This window comes from Ovis canadensis, chromosome 1 (assembly GCF_042477335.2).
Source record: "Ovis canadensis isolate MfBH-ARS-UI-01 breed Bighorn chromosome 1, ARS-UI_OviCan_v2, whole genome shotgun sequence".
Lineage (NCBI taxonomy): Eukaryota > Metazoa > Chordata > Mammalia > Artiodactyla > Bovidae > Ovis > Ovis canadensis.
The window spans coordinates 87995041-88017425 of NC_091245.1; the positions used below are offsets into that span (position 1 = coordinate 87995041).

The 22385-nt window shown below is 51.3% G+C and overlaps 1 protein-coding gene across 1 annotated transcript; it reads left to right on the plus strand.

Moving 5' to 3' along the window:
• The first annotated feature begins 1310 nt into the window (after positions 1–1310).
• On the plus strand, positions 1311–19597 carry STRIP1 (striatin interacting protein 1). Its single transcript, XM_069573694.1, has 21 exons — positions 1311–1618; positions 4314–4383; positions 5103–5177; positions 5600–5734; positions 5934–6054; positions 6823–6891; positions 7922–8028; positions 8134–8261; positions 9478–9660; positions 10043–10260; positions 11208–11273; positions 11382–11445; positions 12540–12611; positions 13103–13177; positions 13369–13466; positions 14691–14817; positions 15116–15216; positions 15948–16014; positions 16567–16671; positions 17303–17507; positions 18664–19597. The coding sequence occupies exons 1-21, from the start codon at positions 1316–1318 to the stop codon at positions 18909–18911; spliced, it is 2637 nt and encodes an 878-aa protein (XP_069429795.1). The 5' UTR covers positions 1311–1315; the 3' UTR covers positions 18912–19597.
• The last annotated feature ends 2788 nt before the right edge of the window (positions 19598–22385 follow it).

Sequence of the window (22385 nt, forward strand, 5' to 3'; positions counted from 1 at the left end):
TTGGCAGAAATCAAACAAGAGTTGCATCACAATGACTTTCCAAGAACTGAGCAGCCAAAATGTAGTTCTGGAGAAACAAGGATAACTAAAATGCTTTTAAGGATTTCACAACACAGTATCAGGTAATTACTACGCATCACCTCTAAGATGTCAAATGGGCATCTTAAACACGACATGTCCAAAACAGACATCTTGATCTTCCTCCAAACCTATTTTCCTCTGACTTCTCTATTTTAATAAGCAATACAACCACCCACCCAGCTGCTCAAGCCAAAAATTTAGGACTCATCCTTTATTCCTTCCTATCCTGCTGATAGGATTCCAGTCTTTCAGCAAATCTACCTACACAATACAGAAATACCACATCAACCCAATGTTCCAACCTGGCGTAAGACACCATCATTTCCATCTATATAGTCTCTGAACCTGTCCACCCTCACCTACTCTTGCAACACCCCAATGCTTTCTCCAAAAGCAGCAGCAGGTCAGCACTTTCTGATGGTTTTCCATTTTACTTAAAATAAAATCCAGAGTACTTTCTATGCTTTTCTAGGCCCTATATTTATCTGGCCCCTGCATTTACACGGCCCTCATCTCCTACTGTTCTTCTCCTGGCTCACTCAGTTCCTGCCAAGCCACCTAGGAGGCTCTGCAGTTAGCTGGTCCCTCTATGTTACCTCCATGGATATTGGCATGGCTCTCCCTCACTTCTTTCAGAACTCATTCAAAATCACTCTCAGCCCCTCCTTCCCTAAGCAGCCTACCTAACATAGCCCAGCTGTACCTCGATCACTGTCACCTTCCAATGCCTTACACTTTCTTTCGTTTCTTCTCAGCACTTATTTGTGAGCGCATTGTCTGGCTCACCCACAGGCTCTATGTTACAGATCATTTCACTTTTTTCATTAGTGTAGGAACTTGATTTTGTTCCCCATTCTCTTGCACTGCCTTTAGTCTAAGAGACATTCATTAAATGTTTGTTGAATGAATGATTAAAAGAATGTCGTAACTGTAATTGTTTCATTGATTTACTCATTCCTTTCCCACGTCTCCCCCACGTGAACGTAATCTCCATGAAGGCTGGGATCGTGTCCATTTTGTTCTCTACAATATCCCGCAAGCTTTGGACAGATCTGTGAAAGTAACAAGAGCAAAGCGATGTTAAAGGAAAGAGGGGGGGTTCCACTAACCTGGCTGAGGGGCTAAGGGAGGTTTTGCAGATAAAACTGCGATCTCTAAACTGGAACCGAAACAGAAACTAGAAGGGTAAGATTTCACAAACAGAGAAAATCTCGCGAGGTGTTGGACAGTCAAGATGGCGCTGGCATGTGCCGCCACACTTAATATGGCGACCAGGGCGCGTTCCGGGACGAAATCACGCGAGAGTTGCATCACAGCCATAGTCAGTGAATTGAGCCGGGGGTGTGGAGCCGCCAAGATGGAGCCGGTAGCCGGCACTCCCGGCCCGCTGATCATGAACAACAAGCAGCCTCAGCCGCCGCCACCTCCGCCGCCTGCAACCGCGCAGCCTCCACCTGGGGCACCGCGGACCGCCGGAGGTCTCCTGCCTGGTGGCAAAGCCCGAGAGTTCAACCGCAACCAGCGAAAAGACTCGGAGGTCAGGAGCTTCGGGGGGCGAGGCTAGCACCAGGCGGGCGGCGGCGGTGGACCCCGGCCCCATTTCGGGGCCACTTTAGGGTCCAGGCTGGGTTTCCTGGAGGGTTCGGCAGGGGAGTTGTCATTTACAGCGAAAGGAGCAGGAAGCAAGGCTGACATCCCCGGGAGTCGGAGGCGTGAAGCTGGGGTCCCCGACCCGAGCTCTGCCGACCGGGAGAACCTCCCGGAGCCCGTATTGGCTTTTCTGAGGCCCGGGCTGTGGGCGCGGTCTCCGGGCTCCAGCCCCTGGGAAGTCCGCCCCGTGCCCCATTTCTCGGGTGAAGAGTCAGTGACCTGCGTGCTCTCTAGAGGGCGGGGCGGCTACACCCCAGACCCCCTAATCATCTCCAGCTTCTGGTCCTGTGAGTTCCGCGGCGCACGGTGGCGGGCATGTGTGGGCTGGGAAGGGACTGGCGAGGGTTGGGAAGGCACCTCCGAGAAGGACTGAGCTAATTAATTAGCACTAATAGTATCAATACTACGCGCCTGTAGGTCGCGATGGTTGGAAAGGGGAGCAGTCTTGTTCTGCTCTGAGCTTAGCCACTGCAGATTCAGGCCACGGTTAGACAGTGCCCGGTGGTTGGTGTGCCCAGTCCACCCGATGCTCAACTGTTAAAGATCAGAAATAAATTAAACAGGCGTTGAGGCTCAACATCTCTCTTCTCTTGTTTAGTGGGCTGTTCCTCCCATTCCGGAGACACCGTAGTCTGGAGCTGACTAGTCACCTCACCCCGAGTTGAAGAATTACTCCCACTGCATTCCATTGTAGAATTCATGAATGAAGACACACACGTAGCAGCGTTTTAGGGCTTCTTAATCAGCATGTTCCCAGAGCACTTACTAGGAAATTTCTTTCACCTGAGACAACCCTGAGGCTGATTAACAGTCAGATGCTTATTAATGAGAGGGCATTTTTTCTTGTCCAGATATAATGTATCAGGTCATACCTGAGTGATGATGCTATCTTTAGACACCTGAAATCAGTACCTCTCAAGCTCTTGGTTTTGTTGGCAAGAACAAACCTCTGGTCAAACATCAAAATTTGACAAGTTCCAGTCAGATACACTTTGAGCTTGAAGTGAATTATTTGAAAAAGCAATGAAACCGACCTTTTAGTAGCCCTTGCATGATGGGCTGATTGCACATCAGTGGTGACTGCTTAATAATTTTTCAAGTATGGAGGATTTTAAAAGTGGTAGGGATGAATCCAGTTTCATCATCAGAGGCATCGTAGTTGTTCAGTAGTTAACAATTTTCCTAAGTGTTTCTATTAAATGTACTTTCTACCCTTTAATTTCTATATAGATTCAACACATGGAAGGTCATTCAGTGAACACATTTAAGCTGAGAGACCTGTCAGAATCTATTTTCTTAGAAATACTGATACAGCTCTCTTTTGAGTCAAAGCTGAAATCAGTAGGCTGGGAGCCAGAGGCGTGCCTGCAGAACAGGGAGGCAGGTATTTGACGAGAGCCCACTGTGCGGCATTGTTTTAATTAGTCCTTAAAAAACCTTCAAGATAGATTTTTGTCATCCTCATTACATAAATGAAGAAACTGAAGCTCGGGAACTTATGAAACTGTGCAGCCTGTTGCCTCTGAATAAGAAGTAGAGTTATTTATGTTACTCATGTTTGAGGGTATGTTATGTCATTTTGTGGGTGGTCATTGTCTTCCCAAGTAGATAGTAATTAAGCTGAGGACTACCTTTTTCTTCACCTCTGTTCTTTTCCCAGAACAAGGCTTCCCAGATGGTGTGTTCTCAGTACTCACTTATTTCCAGCAGTAAAAAGATTCTTTGCCATAATCTCTCCTATGTGTGGGAGGGAAACCATTTCTGTTCAGCTGCTGCCTTCTCTGTCAGTTCTTGCTGAAATTTGAGAGAAAGGCAGGAAGACTGAGGGTGTCAATACTTATTTTGTACTGAGCTGTTGATAGCCCACTTGCTAAGTCACTTCAGTCGTGTCCGACTCTGTGTGACCCCATAGACGGAAGCCCAGGCTCCCCCGTCCCTGGGATTCTCCAGGCAAGAACACTGGAGTGGGTTGCCATTTCCTTCTCCAATGCATGAAAGTGAAAAGTGAAAGTGAAGTCGCTTAGTCGTGTCTGACCCTCAGCGATCCCATGGACTGCAGCCTTCCAGGCTCCTCTGTCCATGGGATTTTCTAGGCAGGAGTACTAGAGTGGGGTGCCATGGCCTTCTCCCTGATAGCCCACTAGCCAGAAAGAAACGAGGCTTCTAAAGCCTTAGTACCATGTGGAATGATCATTTCATTGCATGGAACACATGGAAGCTTTAGTGTTCATTTATCCAACAAGTTGTTATTTGAGTATATGTTCTTCATTCAGTCACCCATGCCAAGTACTGTGCTGAGCATTGTGAAATCATGGGTGAGAAGAATGGACACTAAACAGACGCACAGGCGCATGTATAATTATGAGTTATGATAAGTGCCATGAAGGAGTAGTGCAAGGGGCTCTGAGAGGGCTTGGTAGGGAGAGCCGAACTAACCCAGAAGACAAAACATTGTGAGAAAACGTCAGAACAGTGAAGGCAGCGATGTGCTGTAACACAGTGGTGTCTCTGGAAGCGTGTGTGTTTGTTCCTTTGGAAAACACTCATGGTGATCTTTTACATAACTCTCCTTTTCTCAACAGGGCTATTCTGAGTCTCCAGACCTGGAGTTTGAGTATGCTGACACAGACAAGTGGGCTGCAGAGCTCTCAGGTAAGGCAGAGGCCTTCTATTACTTGGTCTTTAATAAAATTGAGAGTGAGTGTCATTTTGGAGTTCATTTTATCTCCTAGTTAGTGCTAGTAATGATATATATATATGAAACTTATTATTAGATTCAAGCCCTTCGTATCTCGTAACTTTGACTTGTCCTTTACTTTTATGAAACATCTCCACATGGTCAGCTCGATTGGCTGTGGCCCAGTCCCACTGTGGACATCGATGTTCTTTGGCCATACACAATCCCCCTGACAGTGGTCTCTCCTCGAACAAGGAGTCCTGAGGAATGCCAGTGAGGGGGTCTGTCTCTGTGCCCATCTGTTGTTGCCACTGCTGCTCATATGTAGTATGAGATCAGCCTGAGCTGCTTCTCAAGCCTCCATAGTACAGGCCCTGTTCTCATGCCACTTGAAAGAGACATGTTCACGGTGGCAGTCAGCCTTTGGCATGGCATGGTGGGATCAGTGCGCACTGGACTGGAAATGCCAGGCTTTATGCCTAGCTGGCATCTGGTTATTGGCTGCAGGGGTAGTCAGCATTCTGTTGTGCACATTAGAGCACTGAGACCCCCTTAGTAATTAGATAGCATCGTCCAGGAGTCACTGTGACTCAGGGACAGAGGTGGGCCTGGAAGCAAACACCTTACCTTCTCTGCTACTTGTGGCCCTGTGATGGGACCTGGACTTGGAGATAATGACCTTTTTTCTTGACAGAGCTCTATAGCTACACGGAAGGACCAGAATTCCTGATGAATCGAAAATGCTTTGAGGAGGACTTTCGGATGCACGGTGAGACGATTCCCCTGCTTCTTGGCTCCTTTCACCCTGCATCCTGAGAGCTGCAGGTTTCTGTTAGTCATCTGAATGACCTCAGTCATCCTGGAGTGGCCAGAGAAGCCTGCTGAACCATGGTTTTTCAAGGCCGGATGTGGCATGTAGGGTGGGCTTGCAGGTACCCTGGTGGGGGCTTTTCAGAAGTATGTATCATGGGGGGAACTTTATGTAATTAAAATTGCACCCAAAATAGCAGTATTTCAACCACACTTCAAATTCATGGGGCAGTGGTGTGACCTCCTCCTTTATATAAGGAGTAATTTATTTTTCTGAGCTTCTGGTCCTGTGGCAGTCCTGAATTTGATGGGTTAACACGGTGTCTGTTTCATTGGGAGGATTTTTCTGGGCTCCAATCTAAGCAGTCTCTCTCCTGACAGTGACAGATAAGAAGTGGACTGAGCTGGACACCAACCAGCACCGCACCCACGCCATGAGGCTCCTGGATGGCTTGGAGGTCACTGCCAGGGAGAAGAGGCTCAAGGTGGCTCGGGCGATTCTCTATGTTGCCCAAGGTACTGAGTGGACACCCAGGGACCCCTGACACCAGCTTCAGTGATGCTGCCCGGTCAGATGCGGGGAGGGGCGCAGCGAGCCGTGCCCTGTGTCCGCTGTCCCGTCAGATGCAGGCAGGGGCGCAGCGAGCCGTGCCCTGTGTCTGCTGCCCTGTCAGATGCGGGCAGGGGCGCAGCGAGCCGTGCCCTGTGTCTGCAGGCACCTTTGGGGAGTGCAGCTCAGAGGCCGAGGTTCAGTCCTGGATGCGCTACAACACCTTTCTGCTCTTGGAGGTGGGCACCTTCAACGCTCTGGTGGAGCTTCTGAACATGGAAATAGAGTGAGTTCTTCTGAGGGGCTTAAGTAGGGAAAGGGGGCAGAGGGGCAGAGCTTGCAGAACTAAGCAGTTTTGAGAGGGTTAAATGGGCCGCATGGGGCTCTGTTCTGACCAGGCAGTTGAATAATAGGCGAGATGCTGACCCAAACCTCGAAGACCAATGAGGAGCCCCTCAGCTCACTAATACCAAAGAGCTCATTAGACAGTGCAGCTCCTGCCCAGGCCTACAGTGTTCCTCCAGAAAAAATAAAGGTCTCTCATTGTGAACCTGCACACTGCCTTGAGTTTCCCCTGAGCAGGAGACCAGGCACAGGCTGACACGTGAGTTCAAACAGCACCTGCTCTAGCCTTTGTCTCCACTAGTCCTTTGTTTGGTGGACAAGCCAGCTGTTGCTCATCTAAGGAAAACACCATCAATAGTAAAAGCACTCCTTGGGTGCTTGCATGTCCCAGGCATTGTTCTAAGGACACTATACATACTAATTCATTAATGATGTAGCTGCTGTTACCGTCCCCATTTTGCAGATGAGGAAACTATGGCATGGAGAAATTGAGTGTCCAAGGGCACGTGGCTAGGCAGTGTTAGAGCCACGATTCCAACCTTGGCAGTCTGGTTCAGGGCCTGAGTTTTTGCCCGCTGGGTCCTGTGGGCTCTTGTGCAGTCTAAGTGCATCGCATAGGGTTTTCTCACCTTGTTGGGCAGCACTTGCTGGGGGAGCCACTTCTCTTGCTGCCTGGGGGAAGGCACTGACTCTCACGTCTCTCCCACAGCAACAGTGCTGCCTGCAGCAGTGCAGTGAGGAAGCCAGCCATCTCTCTGGCTGACAGCACGGACCTGAGGTGAGGCGAGCAGCGCCCCGGGCTCCCTGAGCGATAGCCGGAGAAGGAGGGCAGGGCAGGCAGAGGCGGGTGCTCTGGGTTTCCTCGCTGTGTGTGCTGTTCTTCTGCACGCGCTAATTGCAGATGTGATGGGCTCGGTGTATGATGAGCAGGCCCTACTGAGGGCTCCCTGGGTGGGCCCTGGGATGAGACCCCCAGAGGAAATCCAGGGTGGAGCCACTTAGTAGAAGTGTGGCCTCCTACCACGCTGCTGCCAAGAGGCTTGGTGGAGTGGCTTTTTGTATTGGGATGAAGCACGTGATGTGGCTCCTTGTGTCAGCCATGTACAAGCTGTGCTTTTCATGCACAGCTTGCCCATCTGCATGGGGTTAGTCCTGACAACATCAGGATGTTTCCTGTCTGTATCCAAAGGTTAGCAGCTGCTAAACAGCAAGATCACCTTTCCATTTTTGTGAGGATTAGAATCCACCTCTTTTTGTGAATTTGGAAGTTTTCAGATTAGATGCTGGTGGCATTCCCTACTGTAGTTAGGGTCCCTGGCCATCGTCCTGCTCGCTACTGTTTCTTCTCCATCACGGGGTAAACACTTGCTTGTTCTCATCTTGACCATCCTCTACTTTGTCTGATCCAACACCCACTTCCTCATTTCACTCCTGCCTCTGTGTTTTTCTCATTCCAGGAAGCTTAGGGTAGTAAATGCTTTGGGCCATTTTTGCTCATGTCTGGATATCCATTCAGTAGCCATTTATTAAGCATCTGCTTTGAGTAAGCACTCATACCCTAGAAACACAGAATAGAAGGTCTGGTCCCAACCTTAGCACCAAGGACAAAGAAGGAAACATCACAGGTGTTTTGTGGGACTGAGTTTTCAGTTTTTTCTACCTTACAGTCGCCGCACCCCTGCCTCCACCCCCGCCCCAGCCAGCCTTTGCGTGCAGGCTTTTCCCATGTCAGGTGGGATGTGAGGAAGCAAGGGGTGCTCCCTTGATTCCCCCATCCTGCCCCCTTATGAGCTGCCTCTTGTTCCCAGGGTCTTGCTCAACATCATGTACCTGATTGTGGAGACCGTTCACCAGGAGTGTGAGGGTGATAAGGCCGAGTGGAGGACGATGCGACAGACCTTCAGGGCTGAGCTGGGTAGGACTGGAGGCCCTGGCTGGAGGTCCTCCTGGGAACGGAGGCTGGAGGGCTTTGGGAGGGTCCTGTTGCTGCCGATGGTCCTGATACCTTGGTGTCCCCCAGGTTCCCCGCTGTACAACAATGAGCCATTTGCCATCATGCTCTTTGGGATGGTGACCAAATTTTGCAGTGGCCATGCGCCTCACTTCCCCATGAAAAAGGTTCTCTTGCTGCTCTGGAAGACAGTGTTGGTGAGCACTTCCTTGAAGGGGAACTCAGGTGCTAGGGGACGGGGTGGAGGGAGACTTTCACTGTGTATCCTTTTGGATATTGAATTATATGAATACATAACTGCTTTAGTTGAAAAAAAACTCTGAAAGAAGGGTCCTGGAAGGAAAGGACAAAAAAGTGTCACTTTGGGCTCACAGCAGCCAAAGAGGACTTGGTGTTTGAATCAGAATAGGTGGTTGGTTCCCTGGTTTCTGGAAACTGTTTTCTGCAACCATGTAACACCTTCTCCCCAGACAGGCTGCTCTTGAACCTGGAGCTTGTAAAATGATTGGAGGCAAGATTAAAGCTGGGGTAATGGGGCCCCTCAGTCAGATGTCACTGGAAGGAAGAAAGGTTGAGCCCTGAGCCTACATTAGCCTCAGGGTATGGTGCAAAAGCTTGCTTTCTTTCTAGCTAGGGAAGGATTGGGTCCAGGAAAGCAGGCTCGCCATCACCCTTGGCTTGGGGGCCATGCTCAGTAGCCAGACCCAGGCCAAACCAGGAGCCCTTTTTGCTGGGAGAACAGAGGAACTGGAGTCTGTACTCTGGTTCTCCCTGGGCCTCACCTTCCCATCTTCCATAATGGGCCAACTCTGCGGAGCCAGAGCTCAATGAGTTTAGGCCCCTTTAGAGTGGTCTACACATTTCATCTTGGCCAGAAGCCTGTTGGTTGCCTATGAAACCTCATTGAAGCCAGAGTGGAAAGCAGTTGAATTGCTCAGAAGCAATGAAATGAAGCAGCCTAAAATCATTGAGCTCTACTGGGGTTTTACTTCTAGGGGGATGTTTAGATGAAGTTCTTTTGTGTGTTTTGTTTTCTTAATTTGAGCATCCAGCATTGTATTCCCAATTTAACTTCGAAAGACTAGCATTTGAGTGTCACCTACTTTTCTAGGAACCTGAAGGGTTAAGCTCTTCAGGCAGCTTTGTTACTTGATGAGTCTTGATGAGTCTGTGGGCCACACAGCCACGTGTGCTTCTGCACCAGGCTTTGTCAGCCTGTGTGTCTCTCCTCTTGACCCCCTTTCCCCTCTCCCATGATGATGTCGCTTGCTTCTCTTGGAGGTGGGCCGAGTCCCTTGTTCAGAGGTTGTGTGGTCTCTGTAAAGATGTGGTGTCACAGATGCTTTCGAGCCTGACGCAGACAGGGACTGCCTTATGGACATGTTGACCTGGCTCCACACCTGTCTGATGCAGTGCACTCTGGGCGGCTTTGAGGAGCTGCAGAGCATGAAAGCCGAGAAGCGCGCCATCCTGGGGCTCCCCCCGCTGCCTGAGGACAGCATCAAGGTCATCCGCAACATGAGGGCTGCCTCACCCCCGGCCTCTGCCTCCGACCTGATTGAGCAGCAGCAGAAACGGGGCCGTCGGGAGCACAAGGTGAGGGCGACAAGGTCCCCATGACTCCTGAGGGTTCTCAGGGTCCTGTGCAGGTGCAGTGGCATGGTCCCTGGATGAGCCCTAGGTTGTTGCAGGTCCCCTCTGATCAACGAGTCGGTGTGCATGCCTTAGGGCAGGGACACTGTGTCCCCAGCCCAGGGGCCAGGATCTAGTGGGCGCTTAGGACGTGGCACTTCTGAGGGACTCTGGGGCAAGAGCTGATGTGTCACTTGGGCCCAAGACCGTGACTTGCTCTCAGGTTTTTCCCACTGCTCCTGGCTCTCTTCCTACCACCTTTCTATGTAATTGCCTCTCCAGCCTCCATGCCCCTTTCTCGTTCGTTGGTTGGCTCTTGTCTGACCTGCCTTCCCTCTGCTTTCAGGCACTGATAAAGCAGGACAACTTGGATGCCTTCAACGAGCGGGACCCCTACAAGGCCGACGACTCTCGGGAGGAGGAGGAGGAGAACGACGACGACAGCAGTCTGGAGGGGGAGACGTTCCCCCTTGAGCGGGATGAGGTCATGCCTCCCCCAGCGCAGCACCCCCAGACCGACAGGCTGACCTGCCCGAAGGGGCTCCCGTGGGCTCCCAAGGTCAGGTGCGTCTCAGACCTCCCGAACGCTCTTCACTCCTAAAACCAGAGTCACCATTCCCGCAGGCCTGGCATCTGGCCTGAGTTGTCACATGAGGTCCTGTGCAAGGCCAGGATGTCCTTGGCCTTGGGATGAGCCTCTCTTGCCCTGGGGGATCAGGGTGCTGGCCTGGTACAAAGAGGCTCTTACGTGGCTCTCAAATCAGTAACGTGGATTAGCTCTTGGTTAGACGTGATACTAGTAAAAGGAAATACGAAAAAATTAAAACAAGGACATTTAAGTAAACCCATCTCCACTCTCCCAGGGGTTGTGTATATTTGAAAATTATAGATTAAGGAAGAATTTCTTCAGAACCATAAGATGTTTGAGACACGTGTGTGTGAATCTATGGATTTGAAGATTGCTGTATGCTTATAAATGTAATCTGTTTGAAAGGGCATCGACTTAAGAAACAGATGAACATGGGAAAAGATATAGAAGTCATTTTATTGATCTAAGTAAAGCCCCAGTTTTCGGTGATCTGTGATGGGAATACAGAACAAGTCATCAGAAAATGCAAGCTAGCCTAATGGTCTGAGACAGAACAATATGACTCATGAAAAAATGAGTAGTTTACAGCTGTAATTGGAAATTTCATAAATATCTGAGAAATTCTGTTGACAGACTTGTTATTAACATCAAGTACGCTTGAATAAAGTACGCTTTTAAGTTTGATGTAGCACCTTGATTTTATGAGTAAATTAGTTACATTTAATATGTTTTCAGAATATTGATCCAACAGCATTGTAAAGGACCTTAAAATAGTCTGAAGGTTTCAGTTCTTTTTTTCAAGAAGAAAAACAATTTGGGAGACTTTTTCCTTTGACTTCACCATTTCTGGACGTTCTGTGTTTTATTAACCATAATGCCTTGAGATAACTTGTAAGAAAGCCACAGTCTTTTCTTTTGGCAGAGAGAAAGACATTGAGATGTTCCTCGAGTCCAGCCGCAGCAAGTTCATAGGTTATACTCTGGGCAGGTGAGTATGATCTGAGTGCCTTTTAAAGAAAGGTAGTGGGAAGGTCACCCTCCCAGCCTCAGGTGTTTGAGGACCCAGACCTAACACAGGGCCTTTGTTCTTCTCCAGTGACACGAACACAGTGGTGGGGCTGCCCAGGCCAATCCACGAAAGCATTAAGACTCTGAAACAGGTAGGTGGCTTCAGGTATGCTTTTGGCCTAGTTTGGTCCCAAGTGAGTAAAGTGAGACCATCCTGTTGGGAGAAGCTTTTTTAGACTTCTGTCTGCCTGAAGGAACCAGGCGTAGAGTAATAGGTGGACAGTGGCAGTATCCTTGAAAACACTTTTTCATGCATTTTACTTATTTTAACTGAGCGTTTTTTATTGGGTACTTACTGGGGTACCCATTAAAGATTCTATTAACTGACAGTCGGCGTTTTAAGGGGCCTAGGAGATAGCCTCCGTTTTCCTTGCCCAAGTTCAGGGAGTTGAGTTAGAGCAGTAGGCAGGTGGAGATTCAAATGCCAGCTTGTTGCCGATGGAGTGATATGGGAGCACAGCTGCAGGAGGTGTCCTGACACCTCCCTTCCAGAGTTAGGCAGACTCACCTGCCCAGACCAGAGAGGCCTGGAGCCCTGCTCAGCCTAGGCAAGGAGCAGAAGAGTGCACAGGCTTTTCTTTTTCCTTAAGAGAGAAGAGAAAGAGGTTGAGCGAGACTGTCCTGTTCCTCCTCCCATGCTGGCCAGTCAGGAAGGGGAGGAGTGAGTGGGCGGCGGTGGGGAGAGACCAGGGTGTTTGGTACACACGTGTCCCTCCAATGGGAGGAAACAGCACAGTGAGGAAGAGGGGTGTTCCCTAAGAGTGTATCTGCAATATAAGTGTTCATATATTTTTGAAATATAATTTTGAAATTTGTAGTACTAGGTGGGCCTCATGCAGCTAGGCTTTTTGAGTATTTGAGTCCTTGATTCTGTGTACTTGAGTCCTTGATTCTGCTTTTACGTTTCCTCCTATAGCTGTAGCTGTCTGCAAGTCCCCTCCTCTCCTTTAATTTGCCTGTTTCCCCCTAACCTGTTCTGTGCTTTCTTTATACTGGTTTTAAGAGACAGGTGCCCACTTAGAAAAATATTTTGGGTTGGGGTTTTAGTTCAGGATCTCTGTGGTGACTTAGCCCTCTTTGAGAAGATGATGTTTGAAGAAAATTGCATGGGGTCTTTCCCAGGTGTGGGCATTTGGCCAGAGAATGCGAGGTGTTTGCCCTAATGTCTCTCTCCCTCTCTTTGCAGCACAAGTACACATCGATTGCAGAGGTCCAGGCACAGATGGAGGAGGAGTACCTCCGCTCTCCTCTCTCAGGGGTGAGTTGGGGGCCTTCCTCAGCTCACCGGATCCCAGCCGTTCCCAGCACTGTATAGGCCTAGGCTGCAGAGCATCCTGGCCCACCCTCACATAGCTCCCAGTCTGGCTCCCGCTGCAGGGCTGCTGCGTGTCGGGTGCAGGGGTAAGAGCACAGACTCTGGGCCCGCCACCTACCTCTCAATCCCAGCGCCACCCCTTGGTGGATGGTGACTTAGGCAAGGTACTCGATCTCCTTCTGCTTTCCCTTCCTAGCCTGTTAAATGGAAATAACAATAGTACTTTCTTCATAGAGTTGTAGTAAGGATTCATTGTGTCTTTACAAGTGAAGTACCTGGCACATTTTGTTATTAAAAGTTTGTGATCATTATTAGCATTGTCGTTTACGTCCATACTTAGAGATTCTCCTCCAGCCAGCTAGCAGGCTGGCTCAGGAGAGCATTGTCAGGACCAGGCTTTGTATCAGTGCCCCTTGTATGCATTGTGTTGAAAGGGAGAAGAGGAAGTTGAACAGGTCCCTGCAGAAACTCTCTACCAAGGCTTGCTCCCCAGCCTGCCACAGTACATGGTGAGTGCGCACCTCCTGAGAGCTCTGCCTGCCATGTGGTCACCGCCCCACAACAGGCCTTGAGAGCATGCCACTGGTGTCCTTGAGCCCCTCCTTTTGCCCCCTAAGCACCTCTAAAAGCACCGCCTCTCAGGAGTTTATGCTGCCTGGGGCCCTCTCAGCATGCTGTGTGAATGTCTGCTCCTTGCCAGATAGCGCTACTGAAGATCCTGCTGGCTGCAGCTCCCACCTCGAAGGCCAAAACAGACTCAATCAACATCCTAGCTGACGTCCTGCCTGAGGAGATGCCGTGAGTATCAAGTCTTGAGAGTTGAGGATGTACAGAAAGGGGACGTGTTGCTGGGTGGTGGTGGTTCTTTGTTTTGTTGTTGCTGCTGCTGCTGTTACATTAGCTCAGCTTCTCTGCAGATTAAGTTTAGGGTATTCTTGGTTTAGAAGAAAGAAAATGTACTGGGTAAAATAATTAGTTTTACTGCTTGTGGGGACACTTTCATCTGATTGGCCTGGATTCTAGTGTAAACTCTGCAACTGAGTGAATTGGAGACGTCACTTCCTCTTCCTCCTCTGTTAAATGAATAGGGCTGTGTCTGACATTTCCCCAAGTGCTCCCTTGAAAGCTATGTGCTTAGGACGTTCAGGACATACAGTTTTAGCTTCTGCACAAAAATCAGCCATTGGAGCTGGGTGTAGATTCTTTACTATTCACCAGTGAACTGGCATGAAAAATATTTTTGAACGTCCCAGGGTAATAGTGAAATCTCCAGGGGTTCTTCTTCCCTGAGGCCCTGACCTCATGTTTTTGATCTGAGAGTACAAACTCAGATCACGTTCTACTTTGAGAAGGACCTAGGCACCTGATCTCCTGCCTGCCTGCCAGGACTGCCCAGCTCTGAGCCTAACTCCCTGGTGGGCTGGCCACTTGAGTCTAGTGGTGACAGCCAGTGAGGGAGTAGGCGGGTTGGCTAACACCAAAGGGGATGTTAGAGAATGCCAGGGCATCTGATGGTCCTTGGAAAAAGGATTCCAGAGTCAAATATTAAATCTCCTCTTATAAAGATTTATAGTTAACTCCTTAATTAAGAACTTAACTCCAAACTTAAGAAACTGATTTAAGTAAATGCTTCCTGAATTTATTTGACTCTGAACCCCTTTTCCCCATAACAAGAGCCATCTCAATATGCTGGTATTCCAACAGAACATGCTCTGAGAAACACAAGTACGTATGATGGCAGAAGCCTAAGGAAGATCTTGAGATGAGAAGTTCAGTTTTGGAGGAAAAGCAGGGAAATAGGCCAAGAATATGTTTGGGACATCAGAAGGAAGAAGCCAGGTGTACTGAGCTAGATTGCTTGGGAGGTGGGTGGGAGGAGCCAGGCCTAACCTCTGAGATGTCCATAGGGTGGAGGGTTAGGTGGGAGCTCTGCCCCGAGAAGGCTCAGGAGTCCTGTCTCCTGGGAGCGCCAGGCAGGAGGTGCTGCACATGCTGGGGCCTCACCCGGGGTTGTGCTTCTAGCACCACAGTGCTGCAGAGCATGAAGCTGGGAGTGGATGTGAACCGCCACAAAGAGGTCATCGTTAAGGCCATTTCTGCCGTCCTGCTGCTGTTGCTGAAGCACTTCAAGCTGAACCACGTCTATCAGGTATCTACAGCCCCTTCCTTCTGTCCACGGGGCCAGGCCCTTGGGCAGTGCTGCTCCTCCGGCCCCAAAGAACAGAGGCTTGGCCTTCAAACCTCCCTGAGCTCTGCGCAAATGTGCAGATAAACAGTCCTCCACACGAGGCTTTTTATCACGAGAGAAAGGGTGAGATCCCAACTGCTGCTGCTGCTAAGTCTCTCCAGTCGTGTCCGACTCTGTGCGGCCCCATAGGCGGCAGCCCGGCAGGCTCCCCCGTCCCGGGGATAGGGGGCATGCTTATTTTTTCTCCTGTTGCTTTCAGTTTGAGTACATGGCCCAGCACCTGGTGTTTGCCAACTGCATCCCTTTGATCCTAAAGTTCTTCAATCAAAACATTATGTCCTACATCACTGCCAAGAACAGGTGATAAGGACCAGGGATCAGGAAGGGGTGGGTATGGCCAGATGGCAGGGCTCCTAGCTGGCCTCTTCCACTGAGCCCAGTCAGCGTCCACAAGCTGGCGCTCTGCCAAATGTCAGGACCCAAAGATGAAAGAGACGTGGTCTATAGAAAACACCAGTTTGTCATACCTGAGTCTGGCTAGTCTCGTGACATAGGGGGCTCAGTCTGTCTGTGCCTGGGTGGGAGGGTTCTCATCCTGGGCTCTAGTACTGCCCTCAGTCCTTCTGTGTCCCCCATTCTTTTGAGGAGCCTGGCGGGGCTGCCTGCTGCTCCCAGGAGCTCGGCCATGTGCACTGTGATGGCTTGTCTGCTCTTACCCCACCCCGTCACCTGGTGCCAGCTGTACTTCACACTGTGAAACACCGCAAGCTGAGCTGTTAGCCAGACACAGTCTCCAGGAGGGGTTTGGCGTAAATTAATTGCCTTGAGAAATCGACCACCAGCCCCAGATTTATTGCTGTGAGGGATACCATGCTCTCTCCACCCCTCACAAGATTACAAGCTTGTCTCTGGCTACAAAGGGGTCTTACGAGTGCTCTCGTAGCAGGTGTTTCCCTGTCAGGGTAGACCAGACAAGGTAGATTGCTGTTTCTGCTTCGGCACGCCAGAGAGGAAAGCCAGGAGTCAGCGGCCGTTCTGCCAGGCCCCAGCCCTTGCTCATGGTGGGTGCCTTGTTCTCTTGCTCCCTGCAGCATCTCTGTCCTGGACTACCCTCACTGTGTGGTGCACGAGCTGCCAGAGCTGACTGCCGAGAGTCTGGTGAGTAGCTGGCCTCTGCCCCAGTGCTTCCTCTGGGTAAGAGCTGGACTGGAGAGCCTGCCCCCTCACCTGGGGGAAAGGTGTCTTCACAGGTCAGCTCACTGTTGAGTGCCTGGCTTTTGAAGCACTGACATTGCATAGGAGGACCAGGAAGGGGACCTTGTAGGAACATTTGGATTTAGAAATTATTTTGTCAGGACTGTGGTCTTCAGGGGCTGCTGACCCAGAGCTCACCTGGTCGAGTTGTTTCCTTCTCCCCACGCTGGAACTCTGGGGCCACAGCTGTGAGGGAGCCTGGGTGCCCCAGGTAGTGGGGGCTGAGGCCAGAGCCCTCAATGTCATGCTCCACGTTCCCTACAGGAAGATTCTAGGGAGCACCCCCTACCCTCTGCCAGCTTCTGGGATGGCATGCCCCCGGGCTGAGGAGAGGAGAGAGTTCCTAGTGCCCACATGGAGTGACGCGCAGTGCTGAGGACATATATGGGAGGGCCTGGGAAACTGGGGGCGCCTGCAGCTGTGCAGGAGACGATGGTTGCTGGGTTTTCCCTGCAGGAAGCAGGTGACAATAACCAGTTTTGCTGGAGAAACCTCTTTTCTTGTATTAATCTGCTTCGGATCCTGAACAAGCTGACAAAATGGAAGCATTCGAGGACGATGGTGAGTCAGCACAGCCAGCAGGCATGAGTCCCGGAGCTTAAAGCAGAGTGACACACACCGGCCTGTCCCTTCACGTGGGGGCAGGGAGTGCCCAGGCTTGCTGGAGCAGCCGCATCCTCCTCACCTAACTTTCCTGTAGCCACATCTTTACATGTGGAGGTGGATCCCTGGTTCCTCGACCAGTTGAACTGGAAGCTAGAAGAGGCTCAGTCAAGCACTGACACAAAGTCTCGTGTAATATAGAAGGAATTTTGAATAGCCTCTTAATCTCCACTGGTAACATAACCAGGGTTCTGAGAACCGTCTCAACTCTGAGTCTGTGGATGCCTCAGGTGGGGAGGCCCACTCACCCCCTGGAATTGTATGTACCTGCACATAGGGATACTTTGGGTGATGGACTCCATAGCTTTCTTCGGATTCCAGAATGACCCATAACTCGGGTGACCAACCATCCAGGTTTGCCTGGGACTTGCCTAGTTTTAGCCAGGAGACTTTAGTGGAAGTCATATGTCCCAAGAAACTCTTTAGTCTGAGGAAGACTGTGACAGTTGGTCACCCTACCTGTAACCCGGAGGGGCAGCAGTGGATTTATTTCTGCGTTCAACACAGCCTCCCTCGTGCCCCTTTCCAGATGCTGGTGGTGTTCAAGTCAGCCCCCATCCTGAAGCGGGCCCTGAAAGTGAAACAGGCCATGATGCAGCTGTATGTGCTGAAGCTGCTCAAGGTGCAGACCAAGTATCTGGGACGGCAGTGGCGGAAGAGCAACATGAAGACCATGTCTGCCATCTACCAGAAGGTGCGGCATCGGCTGAATGACGACTGGGCCTACGGCAACGGTGAGGCTCCGTGTGAGGCAAGGGAAGGGAGTGGGGGACAGTGACAGCTCTTCCTTTGCTCTCAAGTTTCCCTCCGAGCAACCTGGAAGTGCCCAGCTCCTGCGTCTGTAGCATCAGAATGGGACGCCCAGGAAGGGCTTGGAGAGACTACCAGGCTTGTGTCTGTGGTCATCCCTGCTCCTCTCTGTGCCTCCGGTTCCCTTTTCCAGGAATTGTCACAAGCCTTTATCCAACCTCTCGTCCTTTCTCTCACCCCTGCAGCTGCCTTGGTTCTGGTCACCGAAATTCTCGCAGCTCCTAATGGCCTCCCTGCCTCTGGTTCCTTTCCCTTCATCAGTGCCTCAGACTTTGCCCTAGTGATTTTTATAAAACCCAGATCCAGTGGTGGTATCTCTCTGAGTGTAATCCTTCTCTGACTTCTGATTTCCCTAAGAATTAGAGCCAAACTCTAAGCGCATAGGGCCCACACATGGTCCCTCCCTGTCCTCTGTAATCTGCTCCACTTCCTCAGCCCAGCCTCCATCACACCTGGGGCTCTGAGCACGTTGGCCATCCTGTCCCGGACTTTGTCCCTCTCCTGGCAGGGTGCCTCCCTGTAGCCCTCTGTATCTGTACGTGTTCCTCCCCTCCCGCCTTGGCCTCCCTGGCAGAGTGGGTCTTCCTGGTATCCCCAAGCATGCTGCCGCACCCTTAGACTTCCTGACCACAGCACCAGGGGCACGTGACTGCATCTGCACTCCCAACGCCCTGAATTTGTAGAGGCAAGGTGGCCCACAGCACCCGGTCAGGGATTTGAGAGAATAAGCAAACGGGGGTATCTGCAGGTTCCTGCCTCTTAACCTGGGAGAGCCAGGGGGAATGTGACTTTCAGAGAAGTGTGCTGTCCTCCTGGCTTTCCTCAGCAGACCCACGTGAACTGCTGTGTAGCCTCTTTCTCTGTAGCTCTGGTGTTTCCCCTTTGACCTGACTTTTCCTGTGTACCTAGGAAAGAAGTCCTGTAAGTCTTCCCGAGGGTTGGGCTTGGAGGTTTCCTGTTATTGGTTGACATTGAACTGGCCAAGCCCAGGCCCGCATGGCCCTGGGCTGCAGTGACCCCAAGGGGAGCTGCCACAAGGCTTTGGTTCTCAACATAACATGTCCTCCTGCTTCGTCGTAGATCTTGATGCCCGGCCTTGGGACTTCCAGGCAGAGGAGTGTGCCCTCCGTGCCAACATTGAGCGCTTCAACGCCCGGCGCTATGACCGGGCCCACAGCAACCCTGACTTTCTTCCTGTGGATAACTGCCTGCAAAGTGTCCTGGGCCAGCGGGTGGACCTCCCTGAGGACTTCCAGATGAACTATGACCTCTGGTTAGAAAGGGAGGTCTTCTCCAAGCCCATTTCCTGGGAAGAGCTGCTGCAGTGAGGCTCCTGGGTGGGAGGCTGAAAATGAAAGAAGGGGTGATCTCCCCCAGGGGCTGTCCTGGTTCCTTGCTGCAGTGCTCCCTTCCTCCTGCAGGTGGCAGCACATCCCTACTGTGCCCTTCCGAGCCAGTGCTGGGCTGGTGAGCAAGTCTGGATCTGGCTTCTCTTTGATTCCCAGGGTCCTGCTTGGGAGTGGCCATCTCTCTGCTTGAGATCCTCTCTTCCTTCACTCTTCCTTGCCCTCCTCTCTTGGACATAGTTGGTTGCAGCTCCTTTGTCATTCCACCGAAGGCTGGAATGGGCTGGGAATGCACCGTGTCTGAATTTCAGGGGTCATGCTCCCTCTTCTGAGACACAAATCCTTGGCATGTCAGCTTGCCAGAGAAGGAGGGCTTGGGATTAGAGTGGAATCTTGGCCTTGCTCTGGGGGTTTCTGATGTCATTCCAGCCTCTTGCTAGGTTTCATCCAGAAGCAATTGCAGAGGCTCCTGCAGCTGCCTCAGCACTTTGGTTTTATATAGGGTTAGGGGAGGAGAAGCAGCTTCCCTTAATCGGAGGGGCCATTTTCTTTCCCTGGTGTGCAAGGTTTGTAAATATCTATATATAAATCTGTGTGTATTCTCGTGTCATGTTGAGGTTTTTAATGTGTTTGTGTATTCTGTTTACATTAAAAGGAAGCAAAACCAACGCCCATTGCCTTGTCTGCAGGAAACATGGCCCCTGAACATCTCCTCCAGGTCTAGAAAGTGGATTTTCTTGCCAGCATTGATGGATCACTCCCTTGTCCCTGCCAGACTGCCCACTTTTCCCATCTGAGGGGGAAGCAGAGGGGGAGTTGGTACTTAGCCCAAGTGTTCTTGTCCCAGTCAGTCTGGTTTTGCTCCAGGGCTTCCCGCCCCAGGGCTCAGGGTTGCTGAAGTGATAAGTTGTCTGCACCCCCTGGGCTAGAGAGAATTCCACTAGGAGCCTCAGGTTTCTCTGGCTCACACCCTTGAGCGGGCCTCAGCCAAACCAATTCCAGTACTAGGAGGGGAGGGGCCAGGTCAGAGAAGGGGTGGACTGTCCTGGGCCCTCACTGGGCAGGTGCTTGAGACTGAGAGGAGACTTAAGTGCCCAGAGCCTGGGGAAGCAGACCATCAGGAGTCCTGGGAAAGAGAGGGTCTGCAGGCCCACGTGGCTGAAGAAGAAGCAAGGCGCACCTTTGTGCCCAGCGTCAGTGTGAGGCCTCCTGGAGCCTGCCTCCGGCCTTCGGGTCCCTGGATACGTCTGCCTCCACCTTGCTTGATCTTGAGGCTCTGCTTCTGAGGATCTTATGTTCTGATGCTGGGAAAGGGTGTTCCCTTTTCAGAACTGCTTCAAGTTTCCTTATTTATAGGCCACGTATGGGGTTTTTCTAAGTCTTCAAGGGGTCTTGACTTATAAAGGAAGTGTATTCTGGGGGAATTCTCCCCTTTGTTCGCTCCCCATTCAGTACCTGCCCATTGAGATTCAGTCCAGGCCCAGAGCTGGGCTTCCAGGACAGGCCTTGACTCACCAGCGTGTTTATGAGCAGCCTGGTGGAGCCAGTAGTGTGCTCCATATGTAAGTCACACGGCCTAGGAGATGGAAGGTCCCTGCAATTGTCCTTTACCACAAAGTAACTTGCACGGGACAAGGGGATTCAACACAATTTATGTGTACATTGTGGATTCTCTGCTGTTTTGTACTAGGGTCAATAGCAAGTGTGTATTTTGAGACTGCAGTTTGAGTAAGATAAATTTTCACTTATTTCACCATGTAGCCTGGCTCCCTGAACCCACCTAGCTGAGGCTTTGACCTCCTTCCCGGTTTTTTACTTCCCCAATCTCTCCTCTGAAGCTTCACCTTAACAAAGGTGCCATTTTCTCTCTTGGTTTGCAAAGGTCTAAATATCTTCCTATATATCTATACAGAATGAACACACAATATCAAAGCTGCACGGGCCAGTAACGCCTGGGCAGGTGAATCCTACATCTGCTGGCCTGGGAGGGGAGAGGCCTTAACCATGGCCACAGAGAGTGCTCTGGGCAGGTTGGCCACTTGAAGCCAGGTCTGGGCCGAGCCCGTTCTGGGTGTCCTGAGTGTCCAGGTGAACAAGACACCACGCTCTTAACTTTCCTTGAGAAGCTCACAGTTGATGGAGAGCTGGCCGGAAAAGCAAGTGGAAGCAGTAATGTGGTGGAGACAGACGTCTGGGGGGCCTCACAGGGCCCGTTGCTCCCAGCCAGTGCCCTCCTGCTGGGCAAGGGGCAAGGCGAGGGGAGCCTTCAGTTGTTGAGGGGAAGGCGGGGGCTCTAGCACCAGGAACAAGGGCTCCCAGAGTGCATGCTTTGTGCTCACAGCAGGGATGAGCCGGTGGCCGAGGCTGTTCTGCCCCTGCTGCATACAGGAAATGCCCAGTTCCTGAGGATGCTGGGCTCCGTTCCTGTCCGGGGCTACAGAGGGTCTGTGCATTGGGGTTATAATTCAGGCTGATGTGTAAAGGATTGGGAGCGCCTGGGGCTGAAGATTGAATGGCTGTAATAAGCAGCATTTCCTGATGCTGGATTGAGACTGGAAGCTGAGACTGAAGGGCATGCTAGCTAGGGCTCTCCTCTCCGGGTCTGGTGTCTGAGCCCCTGCCAGGATCAAGATCTAGGGCTTCTCTGGGTGGGACCCACAGGAGTGGAGAGGAGCCTTAGCAGAGGGAGACCAAGCCTAGCTCCTCTCAAGATTCCAAGTGGGGCCACTTCCCTTCTCCTTTTCTCAAAGGGTGAACTAGAGCCCCCAACCTGGCCTTGACTAGGCTGAGGAGTGAGGCTGGGGGCAGGGGCGTCTGGAGACCTGGGGGCTGTGTCTTGGGGTGAGACGCCTAGGGTGTGGAGGAGGAGGAGGGGAGGATGGGAGGACGGCTAATGGGAAGCAGGTGGAAGGGCTGCCCGAGTCCCAGCCAGGGGACAGGCCGGCTGGGATGGCCCAGTCAGTGGGAGAACCCGTCAACTCACAGATAATCCCAGGAACAGGCTCTGGGATGCCCATTCATATTCATTATGTGTGAAGTGGGCGGTTGTAAAGTTAGCTTTCTCTTCATTTGGCTGTCACTAGACAGAAAAATATGAGCTGTGGGCAGATGCCCCTGGATGGGGGCCAGCAGCTGGTCTCCGGCCTCCCTGTGCCCTCCCCCACCAGGGCCTCCCTCCTGCACAGGGCCCGCCGCGGCCCTGCCCGCCTCTCCAGCCCTTGCTGCCTTGATCTCTGACTCGACTTTGTGTTCTCTTTCTGTCTCTTTCCCACTTGTTTCCTTTGCTCTCACAGACTCCTTCCTCTTCCCTCTTTCTGAGCTGTGAGAGAGGGGTCTTGGTTTTTCTTGACCACCGCTCTGTGTCTGGCAGCCAGCACAAGACGTGGCTCAAGTGGGCACTTAGTATCTGCAGAACTAATTTTTCTCTCTGCATCTCTAACTTCTGTGAGACAGTCC